General features: G+C 42.4%; 1 protein-coding gene across 1 annotated transcript in view; it reads left to right on the top strand.

Annotated features, from left to right (window-relative positions):
• LOC134353207 (cation channel sperm-associated auxiliary subunit gamma-like) overlaps positions 1–14995 on the top strand; it is a 175624-nt gene that overhangs the window by 74959 nt on the left and 85670 nt on the right. Inside the window, exon 12 of the mRNA XM_063061224.1 lies at positions 4776–4890. Within this exon, the coding sequence (XP_062917294.1) occupies positions 4776–4890 (115 nt within the window). The remainder of the gene's footprint in view (positions 1–4775; positions 4891–14995) is intronic.

The raw sequence follows: 14995 nt of genomic DNA on the forward strand, positions 1-14995 counted from the left end.
GGTGCCAAACTGTACTGGTCTTTGCCTTTCCTTTAGATTCATGAGCTGCATGGAAAGGGGGAGTCTGCTGCATGGGCATAGGTTGCTCTGCATGTCGTACTGCCCTGGAACGTGTATCAACTGAATGTAGACATGCAGACAGCTGGGACACAACATCCATGATCGCCCCCAACCAACGCAGGGCCTCACATATCTATAGGCTGCTCTCTGTCAACTCTGTATGTAACATCCTCAAGAATTGGAACAAACTTGTAAAACATTATTTAGCCTCCATAAAACCATGCTTATATGATTATATTCAGTTTTGCTAAAGAATTAATCATGTCCTCTTTGGTTAGTGACACTAGCACATTGTGAATAATAGATGTCAATCTAAATGGCCTGTAGTTCCCCTTCTTGTCGATTCCCTCTTAAACGAAGGAGTCACTTTGGCTGTTTTCCAATCTTCTGCTGTCTTCATGAGACTTGGCAAGTTTGAAAAAAATTCAACCAATTGGTTTACTATTTTTGATTTGATCTATTACTTCTGTTAACCCAGTTTTATGAATTGGCCTGGTTATCATAGCTACCAATTTCCTTGTCCATGTGTCCTTTACGCCTACACCCAACGCTCTTACTTCACAGCCACCTACCTAGCTGCTGGTAAGGGCTCGGTCAAAATGATGGCAAGATTGTGCATCGTGCAGCATACCTCCTCATGTTTTGATGCACATGCTGCAGAATAGTTTAGGAACAGCCATCACCATTTCAGCCCCATAATATTCTGGTTTACAAAATTTTCTGTGTGTGCGTGTGTATGTACCTATGCGTGGGTGATGGAGATCCTTACTGATGGATGCTGCCTTTTTGAGGCATCACTTCTTGAAGATATCTTGGATGCTAGGGAGGCTAGTATAAAAAAATATATTTTAAAAAGGGAGGCTAGAGCCCATGATGGAGCTGACTGAGTTTACAACTTCCTGCAGCTTATTTTGATCCTGTGCAGTGCCTCCATACCAGATGGTGATGCAGCCAGTTAGAATGCTCGTACATTTGTACATTTGTAGAAATTTGCATTTGTCTTTGGTGGCTTACCAAATCTCCTCAAATTCCTAATGAAATATATCTGCAGTTGTGCCTTCTTTGCAACTGCATTGATATGTTGGGCCCAGAATAGGTCCTGGGAGATGTTGACACCCAGATACTTGAAATGGCTCAGCCTTTCCACTTCTGATCCCTTGATAAGGACTGGTGTGTGTTCCCCTGTCTTACCCTTTCTGAAGCCCACGATCAGTTCTTTGGTCTCACTGATGCTGAATGCAAGGTTGTTGCTGTGACCCCACTCAACTAGCTGTTATTGTAATGATTCAAGTGTAGTAGACCACCACTGAATAAAATCTTGCTGTCTACTGTTAGGAATCTAGTTATCCACTGTGACACTCTGAAAATGATCAAACATCAGTTGGATAATGAGAGTATTAAATCTCTCTATGATGCAATCTAAAATTTAGATAATTCCTTGTTAATACCAGCATATTTCCCAGACTATCTGATGTTGTTTCTTGCAAACTATTTATAAAATTTAAAAAGACTTGATAAATAACTTATCAAATAGCTTTTCCTGAGGAAAGGTCTTGGCTTGAAATGTCGAGTGTACTCCTTTCCATAGATGCTGCCTGGCCTGCTGAGTTCCTCCAGCATTTTGTGTGTGTTGCTTGATAAGTAGTTTGTCAGGACATGAATAGAGATAATATCACTGATGTTACACAGTGTTATAATATATCTTACAGTGTACCAGATAAACATGGAACAGCACAGCACAGTACAGGTCTTTTGGCTCATGATGTGCCAATCTTTCAACCTATGCCTTGATCAATCTAACCCTTCCCACTTACATAGCTCATTCTTCTCCATTCTTCTTTCATCCATTGCCCAAGTGAGAGTCTGTTAAATATCCCTAAAGTGTCAGCCTCTATCTCCACCCCCTGTATGGATTCCAGGCAGAAAATGAGCCACACCCCACTATCGTCCAAGTTTAAAGGGGGTGCAGGAATCAGAGCACTGATGAGTTGAAAAGTAATAAATGGGAATGGAACATGTGAACCAGGGTCGTCATCATCCTCATTTCGTGCTGTGTCGTATGTCATGGACGATCATGGTCCGTAGTTCATGGCAACTTTTTCTACAGAAGTGGTTTGCCATTGCCTTCTTCTGGGCAGTGTCTCTACATGATGGGTGACCTCAGCCGTTATCAATAAACTTCAGAGATTGTCTACCTGGCATTAGTGATAGTATAACCAGGACATGTGATATACACCAGCTGCTCATACGACCATCCACCATTTGCTCCCGTGGCTTCACCTGACCCTTATTGGGGGTGGGGGGGGGGTGTGTTGCACTAAGCAGGTATTACACCTTGCCCAAGGGTGACCTGTAGGCTAGGAGAGGGAAGGAGCGCCTTGCACCTTCTTTAGTAGAGCTGTATCCCCACCACGCCACCCAGAGTGCTGCTAAGAATTGAAGCTTAGGGACTTGGACCTTGGTGAGAGGGAGAGGAGTGTGAGAGCAAGACTGCTGAATGAGAAAGAAGTATGACAGATACCGGCTGCTAAACCATATAGTGAATCATAATGTGAACCATAAAGACTTTCAAATTGTGTGATATCAGTTTTATTGTATATCCAATTTAACATGAACTAAGAAACATTCATAAGACATAAGAGCAGAATTAGGCCATTCGACCCATTGAGTATTCCCTGCCATTCCAACATGGCTAATTTATTATCCTTTTCAACCCTAATCTCCTGCCTTCTTCCCATAATCCTTGTAGTCTTTACGAAACAAGAACCTATCAACCTCCGCTTTAAATATATCCATTGACTTGTCCTCCATATCTGCCTGTGACAATGAATTCCACAGTCTGACTACCTTCTGGCTAAAGAAATTCCTTCTCAGCATCTCTATTTGAAAGTAACATCCTTCTATTCTGAGGCCCTCTGGTCCTAGACTTCCCCATTATAGGAAGCATCCTCTCCGCATCTACTGTATCTAGGCTTTTCAATGTTAAATAGGTTTCAATGAGTTCCTCTCCTGTCCTTCCAAACTTCAGCAAGTACCGGTCCAGAGCTATCAAATACTCCTCATATGTTACCCTTTTCATTCCTGAGCTCATTCTCATGAACCTCCTCTGAACCCTCTCGAACGCCAGTACATCCTTTCTCAGATAAGGGACCCAAAACTGCTCGTGATACTCCAAGCAACACACAAAATGCTGGGGGAACTCAGCAGGCCAGGCTGAGTACAGTATCAAGTCTCTGGAAAAGAGTACAGTCGATGTTTCGGGCCAAGACTCTTCAACAGGACTGGAGAAAAAAAAATGAGCCAGAGTTGGAAGGTAGGGGTGGGGAAGGAGAAACACAAGGTGATAGGTGAAACCAGGAAGAGCAGCGGGATGAAGTAAAGAGCTGGGAGTTGATTGGTGAAAGAGATACAGGGTTGGAGAAGGGGGAATCTAATAGGAGAGGACAGAAGGCCATGGAAGAAAGAAAAGAGGGAGGAGCACCAGAGGGAGGCAATGGACAGGCAAGTAGATAAGGTGAGAGAAGTAAAAGGGGATGGTCCGCCATTTCTAATGGGATCCCACCACCAAGCACCTCTTTCCCTCCCCACGCCCCCCCCCCACTATCTGCTTTCCGCAGGGATTGCTCCCTACATGACTCCCTTGTCCATTCGTCCCTCTCCATGATCTCCCTCCTGGCACTTATCCTTGTAAGCAGAACAAGTGTTTCAACTGCCCCTCCACTTCCTGCCTCACTATCATTCAGAGCCCCAGACAGTCCGTCCAGGTGAGGTGCAATTTTATCTGTGAGTCTGTTGGGGTCATCTATTGATTCCGCTGCTACCCAGTGTGGCTTCCTGTATATCTCTGAGACCCGACATAGATTGGGAGACTGCTTTGCTGAGCACCTATGCTCTGTCTGCCAGAAAAAGCAGGATCTCGTAATGGCCACCCATTTTAATTCCACTTTCCATTCCCATTCTGACATGTCAATCCATGGCATCCTTTACTGTCACGATGAGGCAACACTCAGGTTGGAGGAACAGCACCTTGTATTCTATCTGGGTTGCCTCCAACCTGATGGCACGAACATCGATCTCTCGAACTTCCAGTAATGGCCAACCCCTTTTCCCTCTCTCACCTTATCTACTTGCCTGTCCATTGCCTCCCTCTGGTGCTCTTCCCCCTTTTCTTTCTTCCATGGCCTTCTGTGCCCTCCTATTAAATTCCCCCTTCTCCAGCCCTGTTTCTCTTTTACCTCTCGACTTCCCAGCTCTTGACTTCATCCCCACCCCTCTCCCAGTTTCACCTATCACCTTGTGTTTCTCTCCCTCCCTAGCCCCACCTCCTATCTCTAACTTCCCATCATTTTTTCTCTAGTGCTGTTGAAGGATCTTGGCCAGAAACGCCAACTGTACTGTTTTCCATCCATGCTGCCTAGCCTACTGTGTTCCTCTAGCATTTTGTGTGCATTACTTGGATTTCCAGCATCTGCAGATTTTCTCTCATTGACAGTATTCCAAGTGTTGTCTGACCAATGCCTTAAATCCTCAGCTTTATTTAAAGATGAATATAGGTTTTGCCTTGCTTTTGACAAATGCAACATGATAGCTCACTGCCCTATTTCTTATGACTTATTTTGTATTTAAAATGATTGTTGAGCCAGAACCTGCAAAGAGTATTTTGAAATGTAACAGAATAAATTACTCAATTATAAAAACTTTGCTTTTTTTTTTAGTTACAATCTTGGCACCACATGGCTTGCTGTACCAAAGGTTCCACCTCATACCTTCATCAAATTTTTTATCCATTCTTGGAATGGCGATTTTATCTTTATGACTGATAACGAAGAGGTAGGTGATGCATGTGTTGTTTAGTTCAATTTCACACAACACATAAAATTATGAAATTGCAGAATGAGCAGATTATTTAGCACGTGAAGTTGATTCCTGTGAATGATCACATGTAGTTTATATTATCATGCTGTGCACCAATTTCTTTTGGTTCCTCAAATTATTCTCTCAGTTGTAGCTTTTCGCATTTCCTCCTCATTAGGATGAATAGATAAAAAGCAAAAACGATTTGTTTTTTTTCTTTGTCCAGTTGCAATTTCGCAAATAATGAGTTTGAGAGTTTCTATAGTATCCACAACTTTCCTGTAGTGAGATGACCAGAACTGAACACAATACTCCAAGTGGGGTCTAAATAAGGTCTTATATAGCTGTAACGTTACCTCACGGCTCTTGAACTCAATCCCATGGTTGATGAAAGTCAACATACCATACTCCTATTAACAACACTGTCAATCTGCCCAGCAGCTTTGAGTGTCCTATGGACATAGACCCCAAGATCTTACTGATCTTCCACACTGCCAAACGTCTTACTATTAATATTATATTCTGTCTTCAAATTTGACCTACCGAAATGAACCACTTCACACTTACCTGAGTTGAATTCCATCTGTCACTTCTCAGCCTAGTTCTGCATTGTATCGATGTCCCACTGTAACCTCCAGACTATCCACAACACTCCCAACTTTTGTATCATCAAGAAACTTACAAGCACATCCTTCTATTTCCTCATCCAGGTCATTTATAAAAATCACAAAGAGGAGAGATCCCAGAACAGATTCCTGCAGAACATCATTGGTCACTGTCCTCCAAGCAGAATACGAACCATCCACAACCACCATTTTCCTCCTGTGAGCAAGCCAATTCTGGGTCCACAAAGGAAGATCTCCTTGAATCCCATGCCTCATTACTTTCTGAATGAGCCTCACAGGGGAACCTTATCAAATGCCCTACTAAAATCCATATACACTACATCCACTGCTCTAACTTCATTAATGTGTTTTGTTACATCCTTCAAGAACTCAATCAGGTTCATAAGGCATGATCTTCCCTTGACAAAGCCATGCTGACTATGCCTAATCAGATTATATCTCTCCAAATGCTCATAAATCCTGCCTCTCAGGATCTTCTCTAACAACTTGCCTACCTTTGAAGTAAGACCTCAGTTTCTTTGAATGACCTCCATTGTTTTCTTTGTTTTGTGGCTATCTGGAGAAGATGAATCTCGGAGCTGTATACTGCATACATACTTTGTTAATAAGTGAACCTTTGAACCTTTGATAAAAACTTTGCCAGTAATACTAAATAAAGGATTGAGGTTAAGTCCCTCATGTTACTACTCAACTTCAAAGCAAAATCATATATAATTCTGGTTTCACAACTACAGTGAGGATATGGTAGCAATAGAGATAAAAGCAGAAGAAATTTACACAGTGTTGCCTTGAATGGAGGCTATAATTATAAGGAGAGATTTAAATGTTTGATTTTATTCTCACTAGAATATAGAGGGATGAGGGATAACCTTATAGAGGATTACATAAGGGGAAGAGATAAGATAGAGAGTCAGAATCTTTTACCCAGGGCAGCAAAGTATAGATCTAGAGGGCATAGGGTTAAGAAGAGAGGGGAGAAATTTAAAGGGGATTACGAGGTACCCTTTTCAGAGCACAGTGGTTATCTACAACAAGTGCTATCTACAATAGCAAGTGTTAACAAGTGTTAGCTACAATAAGGTGGTAGAAGCAATGTTTAAAAGGCATGTGGACAGGTCCTTGAATAGGAAAGGCATAGGGAGATAAGGCAAATAGGATTATCGTGTGTAAACTGGTATTGATGAGATGGGCCTTAAGAGCCTACTTCTGTGCTTTATGACTCTATGGATCAATGATTGTGTGGTTTTAATTTTACTGAGTTTTAGTGTAGATTTTAATTTAAGAGAGAAGACTGACTATCATTGGATTCTTGTTGAAATTACCTGGACTCAGAAATAGGAAGCCTGATGCAACTTCTTCTGAGAATAGAGCAAGTTTGAAAAAGCTGAAGAAGACACAGATAGAAAAATTACTTCCAAGTGAAAGAGGTGGAAGAAAGCACGGAGGATGGAACCAGAAAGTTTAAAACCACACTTCTTCTACAGCTTTACTGAAAATCAATTTACAAGGTGCTTACATTTAATCAAGTAGGTGATTAGCCCAAAAGGAGGTCAGTTTCAAGTATTGGGATACTTGGGTGCCTATGGCATCCAAGACAATCACTTAGTTCCCTACTCCCCCGACCTTTTACTTCTTCTCACCTGCCAATTACTTCCCCCGGGTCCCGTCCTCCTTCCTTTTTCCTATGGACAACTCTTCTCTCCTATTAGATTCATTCTCCTCCAGCCCTTGACCTTTCCCACCCACCTGGCTTCATCCATCACCTTCCCCACCCCCCATCTTTTTAATTCTTGCATCTTCCCTCATCTTTCTCAGTCCTGAAGAAAGGTCTAGGCCTGAAACGTCAATTTGTTATTTTTTTCCCATAGATGCTGCCTGGCCTGCTGAGATCTCCAGCATTTTCTGTGTGTTGCTTTGGATTTTTCAGTATCTGCAGACTTTCTTGTGTTTACACTTAGTTCTTAATTGAGGTCACATAGTTATTGAAATTAAACAGGTTAGAAGCATCTGTACTATGAGATAGAAGTGTCTTTTACAGAACCAGAATTTTTCTTTAGTTCAGAAAAAAGGTAATGAAAGGTAATTGTTCCAAGGCACTAGCTCTTAACAAAGCTGTTAGTGATTTTTGGATTTAGCAAATGGCTTTGGCTACCAGTCTTCTACCTTTGAATATGTGTTGTAGATTTTATTTGTACAAGTCTGAACGATGGGTTCCTCAAACCTGTGAATCCCAGTGGAGACAATGCTTGCATCTGTGATATGGATGCGAATCAGGAGGTGTGAAGTTTGTATGTAGTTTCAAAAGAAAGCATTGTCTATACTTTGTAAATATAGTATTGTCCTTTGTGTTTAACACATAAAATATTGAGCCTTATGTCGGGCCAGCAGACCTTTCCACTGAAAGTGTCTCTGTATGATGCCCGCTGTACCGTTTTGTTGAGTAAAGAAGCTGTTTTGTATCTACCAGGAATTTTCTCTGGTGATTTCATTCACACAACAACAGAAGCTGTTTGTCTCGCTTGTACTTTAGACTTTACTGCATTTTCCTGCAGTTTTTATTTTGCAGTTGGCTTTATCGAGGACTCAGAGGATTCATTCTTGTTGAAATTGAAAGATATTTTATTTTGCATAGTACTTTACCGAGGACTCAGAGAAAGCTTTCATTCATGCAGAAGCCTGTGGGTTTTGCTTAAGTGGGTTTGAATGACACATGAAGATGCAGCTTTCCCTTCACTAATAGAAAGTGAAAAGAATTGCCCTGCTCTGAACATGGTAAAGTGCAATCAATTAGTCAGTACCCACCACTGGCTTATGTACACTTACACAGGTACTGGTATTGCTACATACCAAACAACTTCCAGCAGCAAGGAATGGATCAAAAAACTTAACACTCGGTTACACTTTATCATTTTCTTTTCAACTCCCATTAAATAAATCAAAGATGGCTATGGATCAAATTACAATCAGAACCAGGTTCAATATCACTGGCATATGTCGTGAAATTTATTGTTCTGCCCATTGTGGCACATCGGGAGGCAACCTTGCCATTTCTTTAGCGTTTGTCTGTTTTTTTTTTATGAGGCCGAGTTGCTAGCTCAGTGCTCAGCCCAGCACAGTGGAAAGCGTGCAGGGAACTGGGCCCATTCGAACCCAGGACCACTCACCTCGAAGTCCGGCACAGATGCCACTGCACAACTGGCCGGCTAATATTAGAGGTAAAAAATGGAAATAACAAAGTGTTCATGGGTTCAATGTCCATTCAAAAAATGGGTGGCAAAGGGGAAGAATCCGTTCCTCCATCGTTGAGTGTTTGGCTTCGGACTCCTGTATCCCCTTCCTGATGGTAGCAATGAGAAGAAGGCATGACCTGGATGATGGGGGTCCTTAATGATGGATCCTGCCTTTTTGATTCATTGCTCCTGGATACTACGGAGGCTAGTGCCCCTGATGGAGCTGACTAAGTTTACAACTCTCTGCAGCTTACTTTGATCCTGTGCTGTAGCAGCCACCCTCCACTCTAGCCAGTTAGCGTAATCTCCATGGTACAGCTGTAGAAATTTGTGTGTCTTTGACGACATACCAAATCTGAGCAAACTCAGATGAAGGCACATACTGCCTAATGTTGTCAAGATTTCTTTCTTGGTCAACTTTATTTGCTGTAGATTGGAACTATCAAGAACTAATGCTGCCAAATGGCTAAACCCTAATCACTGAAGTTTACCAACACAACGACTATTCTGATCACAGCACTAAAGTGGTCATTTTCAGTTCTTACTGTGTTCTTGCTAAAATTGTGTATAATTTATATTTTTCTTATAAATACTGCTTTTGTAATCTGTGTCTGCCATGCTGCTGCAAGTAAATTTTAATTGCATGTGAGGATATGACCATAACACCATGAGACATGGGAGCAAAATTAGGCCATTTGGCCCATCGAGTCTGCTTCGCCACTTCATGATTTTCCTCTCAGACCCAAACTCCTGCCTTCTCCCTATATCCCTTCATGCTCTGACTGATCAAGAATCTATCAACCTCTGCCTTTAAATATACCCAATGACTTGACCTCCACAGCCGCCTGTGTCAATGGATTCCACAGATTCACTACTCTCTGGCTAAAGAAATTCCTCCTCATCTCCATCCTAAAATGACACCCTCTGTCATTTGCTGTGTCTTCTGGTCTTAGACTCTCCCACAATAGGAAATGTTCTCTCCACGTCCACTCTATTAAGGCCATTGATCATTTGATAGGTTTCAATTAAGTCACTCCTCATTCTTCTGAATTTCAGTGAATGCAGACCCTCAGCCATTAAATGCTCTTCATATGACAAGTCATTCAACTCTGGAATCATTTTCGTGAACCTCCTTTGAACCCTCTCCAGTTTCATCACATCCTTTCTAAGATAAGGGGCCCAAAACTACGCACAATACTCCAAATGAGGCCTTACAAGTGCTTTATAAATTCTCAACATTACATCCTTGCTTTTATATTTTAGTCCTTTTGAAATGAATGCTAACATCACATTTGCCATCCCCGCTACGACTCAACCTGCAAAATAACCTTTAGGGAATCCTGCACAAGGACTCCTAAATCCCTTTGCACCTCAGATTTTTGTATTTTATAGACAACCCTTTCATTTCTTCGACCAAATTGCATGACCGTACGCTTCCCGATGCTGTATTCCATCTGCCACTTCTTTGCCCATTCTCCTAATCTGTCTGAGTCTCCTCTGTTTCCTCAAAACTTCATGTCCCTCCACAAGTTTTTCTATTGTCTGCAAACTTGGCAACAAAGTCTTCAATTCTATCATCCAAATAGTTGACATATAACATAAACAGAATCAGTCCCAACATAGAATTCTGTGGAAAACCATTAGTCACTGACAGCCAGCTAGAAAAAGCTCCCTTTATTCCCACTCTTTGCCTCCTGCCAGTCAGCCACTGTTTTATCCATGCTAGAATCATTCCTGTAATACCACAGGCTCGTAGCTTGTTTAGCGGCCTCATGTATGGCAGCTTGTCAAAGGTGTTCTGAAAATCCAAGTACGCAACATCAACTGATTCTCCTTTGTCAGTCCTGTTTGTTATTTCAAGGCAAGATGTTTCCTTGAGGAAACCATGCTGTTTATGGCCTATTTTATCATTTGCCTCCAACTACCCCAAAACCACATCCTTAACAATCGACTCCAACATCTTCCTAATCACTGAGGTCAGATTAGCTGGCCTATAATTTCCTTTCTTCTGCCTCTATATGACAATAAATCACTTTGATGGGAGCAATATCTTGCTGCTTGTATAATGCCAAAATGTCAGTGGGATCACCAAATTTCTACGTAGCTTGAAACTGAGGATGTAACCTCTGTTGGCAGAGAGAAGCAGGCAGCAACACATGAGTTTTTTTTCTGTAGTGTAAAGTGAAGATTTTGCCTTGTGTAATCCTTGAAGATGAAGTCAGGTTTATTGTTAAATGCACAAGGTCCCCTGGGATCTTCTATTGTATCCTGTGCTCCCGGTGTGGCCTTCTGTATATCAGTGAGATCCGACGTATATTGGGAGACTGCTTCACTGAGCACCTACACGCCATCTGCCAGAAAAGTAGGATCTCCCAGTGGCCTCCCATTTTAACTTTAATTTTACTTTCCATTCCCATTCCAACACGTCATTCTATGGCCTTCTCTACTGCTGCGATGAGGCCATGCTCAGGTTGGAGGAATAACACCTTATATTCCATTTGGGTAGCCACCAACCTGATGGCAAGAACATCAATTTCTTGAACTTCCAGTAATGTACCCCCCCCCCAACTCTCCTTCACCATTCCCCATTCCCATTTCCGTCTCTCACCTTATCTCCTTACCTGCCCATCACCTCCCTGTGGTGCTCCTCCCCCTTCCCTTTCTTCCGTAGCCCTCTGTCCTCTCCTATCAGATTGCCCCTTCTCCAGCGCTTTATCTCTTACACCAATCGACTTCCCAGCTCTCTACTTCACCCCTCCCTCTCTCCCATTTTCACTACCACCTAGTATGTTGTATTTCTTCCTCCCCTTCCCTCCACCTTCTTACTCTGACTTCTCATCTTTTTTTTCTCCAGTCCTGAAGAAGGGTCTCAGCTCGAGACATCGATTGTTTACTCTTTTACCATAGATGCTGCCTGACCTGCTGAGTTCCTCCGGCATTTTGTGTGTGTGTGTGTGTGTGTTGTTTGGAATTCCAGCATCCGTGGATTCTCATTTACAATTAGAACAAAAATAGACAAAGTCCATTGTACTGTACAGTGGTCAAAGTGGTTAAAGGGTTGTTAAAATCCAGTGATTAAGATTGTGCTGTTGGTTCAAGAACTGAGTAGTTGAGGTGGATATAGCTGTTCTTGAACTTGGTGTTATTGAACCAGGACATCAGGCTTCTGTGCCTCCTGTCTGATGGTCATCATCATCATCATCATCATCAGGTGCCGTGCCCAGTTTGAGTTTGACTGCCATGGCCCACACACTCCTGTTCCGGGTCAAGTGGATCAATTCACTGGTATTCATTTCCAGTTCTCTGGCTGCTGTCTCCATCATCATTTGTCCTTGCCTTCCTTTTGCTTTCTTCCCTTCAATCTTTCCCATAATTACTGTGCTTTCTAACTCCTCTTTCCTAATCACATGTCCAGCGAAGTTACGTTGCCTTTGCATGATCTTGTACATTATTTCTCCTTTTGTGCTTGCTCTGTTCATGACATCCTTGTTAGATATCCATTGATATTCTTTGCATCCTCCTCAAAAACCACATCTTTGCTGCTTCAATTCATTTCCTCATGTTACTAGATATTGTCCAACATTCTGAGCCATATAACATAACTGGATAAATGTAACATTTCAGTACTGTGAGGTGGGTTGTCATGCCTAGTTTAGTATTGGTCAGTATACTCTTCATTCTTGTAAAGGTGTCTTTTGCCATCCCTATTCTTCTTTTGATGTCCATGTCGCACCTGCCATCTGATGTCACGCAGCTTTCTAAGTAGCAAAAGTTCTGTACTTGTTTTATGTCTTCCCCGTTTACTCTCAGCCTGCAGATAGGATTCTCCTTCTTTGGATATTACCATACATTCTGTATTTTTGCAATTGATAGATAGACCCATTTTTTCACTTTCTTCAACAACTATATCAATTAAGTTGTGTAGTTCTTCCTCCATACTTGCAATTAACACAGTGTGTAGCTGCAAGCAAATGGCATGGTCCGGATGGTGAGTATCTTTGATGATGGATGTTGCCTTTTTGAGTCATCACCTCCTGTAGATACTACGAATTGTGGGAGAGACGTGCCCATGATGTACTGGGCAGAATCCGTGACTCCTTGCAGCTTCGTCCATTCTGGCAATTTGAATTGCCATATCAGACCACGATGCTACCAGTCAGGACACTTCCAATAATATGTCTATAGAAGTTTGTTGGAGTATTAAATAACAAGCTGAACCTCGTCAATCTCCTTTGAAAAGATGCTGCCTTGTGATTGCATCTATGCAACTCTGAACAGGTTAACGGCCAGGAATTTAAAGCTGCTGATTCTCTCCACCACTGATCTGCCACTGTAGACTGGTGGATGCTCACTCTCCTTCCCCTTCCAGAGTCAACAATCAGCTCTTTAGTTTTAGTGATGTTGGGCGAGAGGTTGTTGTTGCAGCACATTCAGCCACTCTCTTGGTCCGGTAAACTGACTCAATGCCACCTGTGATTTGAATTTAGAATTTATTTAAATCTTACATCCATCCTACAACATGAGGGAGTAAAAATCTTTGCGTTTTGACTCTGTTGCAATGTACATACATCTGAAAAAGTTTCATGGTGTGTAGTAAGAAGCTGCCCTGCAGCCTATTGATCCTAGCTTTAATGCTGTGGGAGCGTTTGCCAGACGGAAGCAGCTGAAACAGTTTATGGTTGAGGTGACTGGTGTCCCCGATGATTTTCCAGGTCTTCTTTCTGCACCTGCTGCTGTAAGTGTCCTCAATGGAGGGAAGTTCACGTTCACAGATGCGCTGGGCTGTCTGTACCACTCTCTGCAGTGCCCAGCGATCAAGGTTGGTTCAGTTCCCATACCAGGCTGTGATACAGCCAGTCAGGATGCTCTCAATGGTGCCGCTGTAGAGGGTCTTGAGGTTTCAGGGGTCCATGCTGAACTTCTTCACTGGCCTGAGGTAGAAGAGACTCTGTTGTGCTTTTTTTGCCACACAGCTGGTGTGTACAGTCCAGGTGAGATCACCGGTGATGTGTATACTGAGGAACTTGAAACTGCTCACCCATTTGTATCTTTGATGAATTTGTACATGGTTTAACCATGCAATCATATGTGTAAAGGGGGTAGAGCTGGGGACTAAGCATGCAGCCTTATGATGCACAAGTGTCTATGCCAGAATTCAATCCCCACTAAAGTCTACTGATGAGAAAGCTAAGTATACAGTTGCAGAGAGCAGTGCAGAGGCCCAGGAGTTGACGACTGATGGTTAGTTTGGATGGGATGATGGTGTTGAGTGCTGAGCTGAAATTGATGAACAAAAACCTGACATACAAGTTCCTGTTGTCCAGATGGTCCAGGAGCCAGAGGAATTTCATCTGCTGTTGACCTTTTATGTCTGTAGGCAAATTGAAGTGTATCCAGATCATCCGCTGGGGCAGAAGTTGATTCATGCCATAACTAACCTCTCGAAACATTTCATTACATTTGAAGTAAGTGTGACTGGATAGTAGTTATCGAGGCATGTAACCACACTCATCTTAGGTGATGGTGCAACAGCACATTTTTCAAGCAGATAGGAACCTCAGACCACAGAAATGAGAGGTTGAATGGGTCCTGAAATAATTCAGCCGTTTGGTCCACACAGATCTTGAGTAGTCAGTTAGGTACGCCATCTGGACAAGATGCCTTTTGTGGATCCGACCTCAACAGAAGCAGACGATATTCATCAAACAAAATTGATTCCTTCCCCTTAACAGGCCTTTGGTTTGTAACAATTGCAGCAATTGTATAGTTATGTGCATGTTATGCTGGCAATATTGTTCTGGATTAATCATTTTGTGCTGGTTTTATTGCAACCAAATGTTCATGAAAATTTGGCTGTTGGACTAGTTGCCTCTTCTGGTGTGACTTGTGGCTCTATTTCTGCAACCAGTGACCTCATAAATGATATGACTGAGTGAACAATCAGCATCTAATGATAACACTTCTGTTGCCTGAGCTATCGATGAGGAGTGCTGTAGAATATCACTGAGCTGGTGTTTTCTTCCCCCTTCCTTTTCTGTCCTGGTGAAGGGTCTTGGTCAAAAACAGACTCTTGGTTCCTGGAATAATTCAGAAGATGTCTACCTCAGATGGCTGATGATTAGGTTGAGCTGTTCTCCGATCTTGGCGATTTACTTCCAAATGTTTCATCACCATGTGGGGAGACATTGTCATTGTGCTGTTGATTGTGATGTGTCTTCGTCATCG

This window comes from Mobula hypostoma, chromosome 10 (genome assembly GCF_963921235.1).
Source record: "Mobula hypostoma chromosome 10, sMobHyp1.1, whole genome shotgun sequence".
In the NCBI taxonomy this organism is placed as follows: Eukaryota; Metazoa; Chordata; class Chondrichthyes; order Myliobatiformes; family Myliobatidae; genus Mobula; species Mobula hypostoma.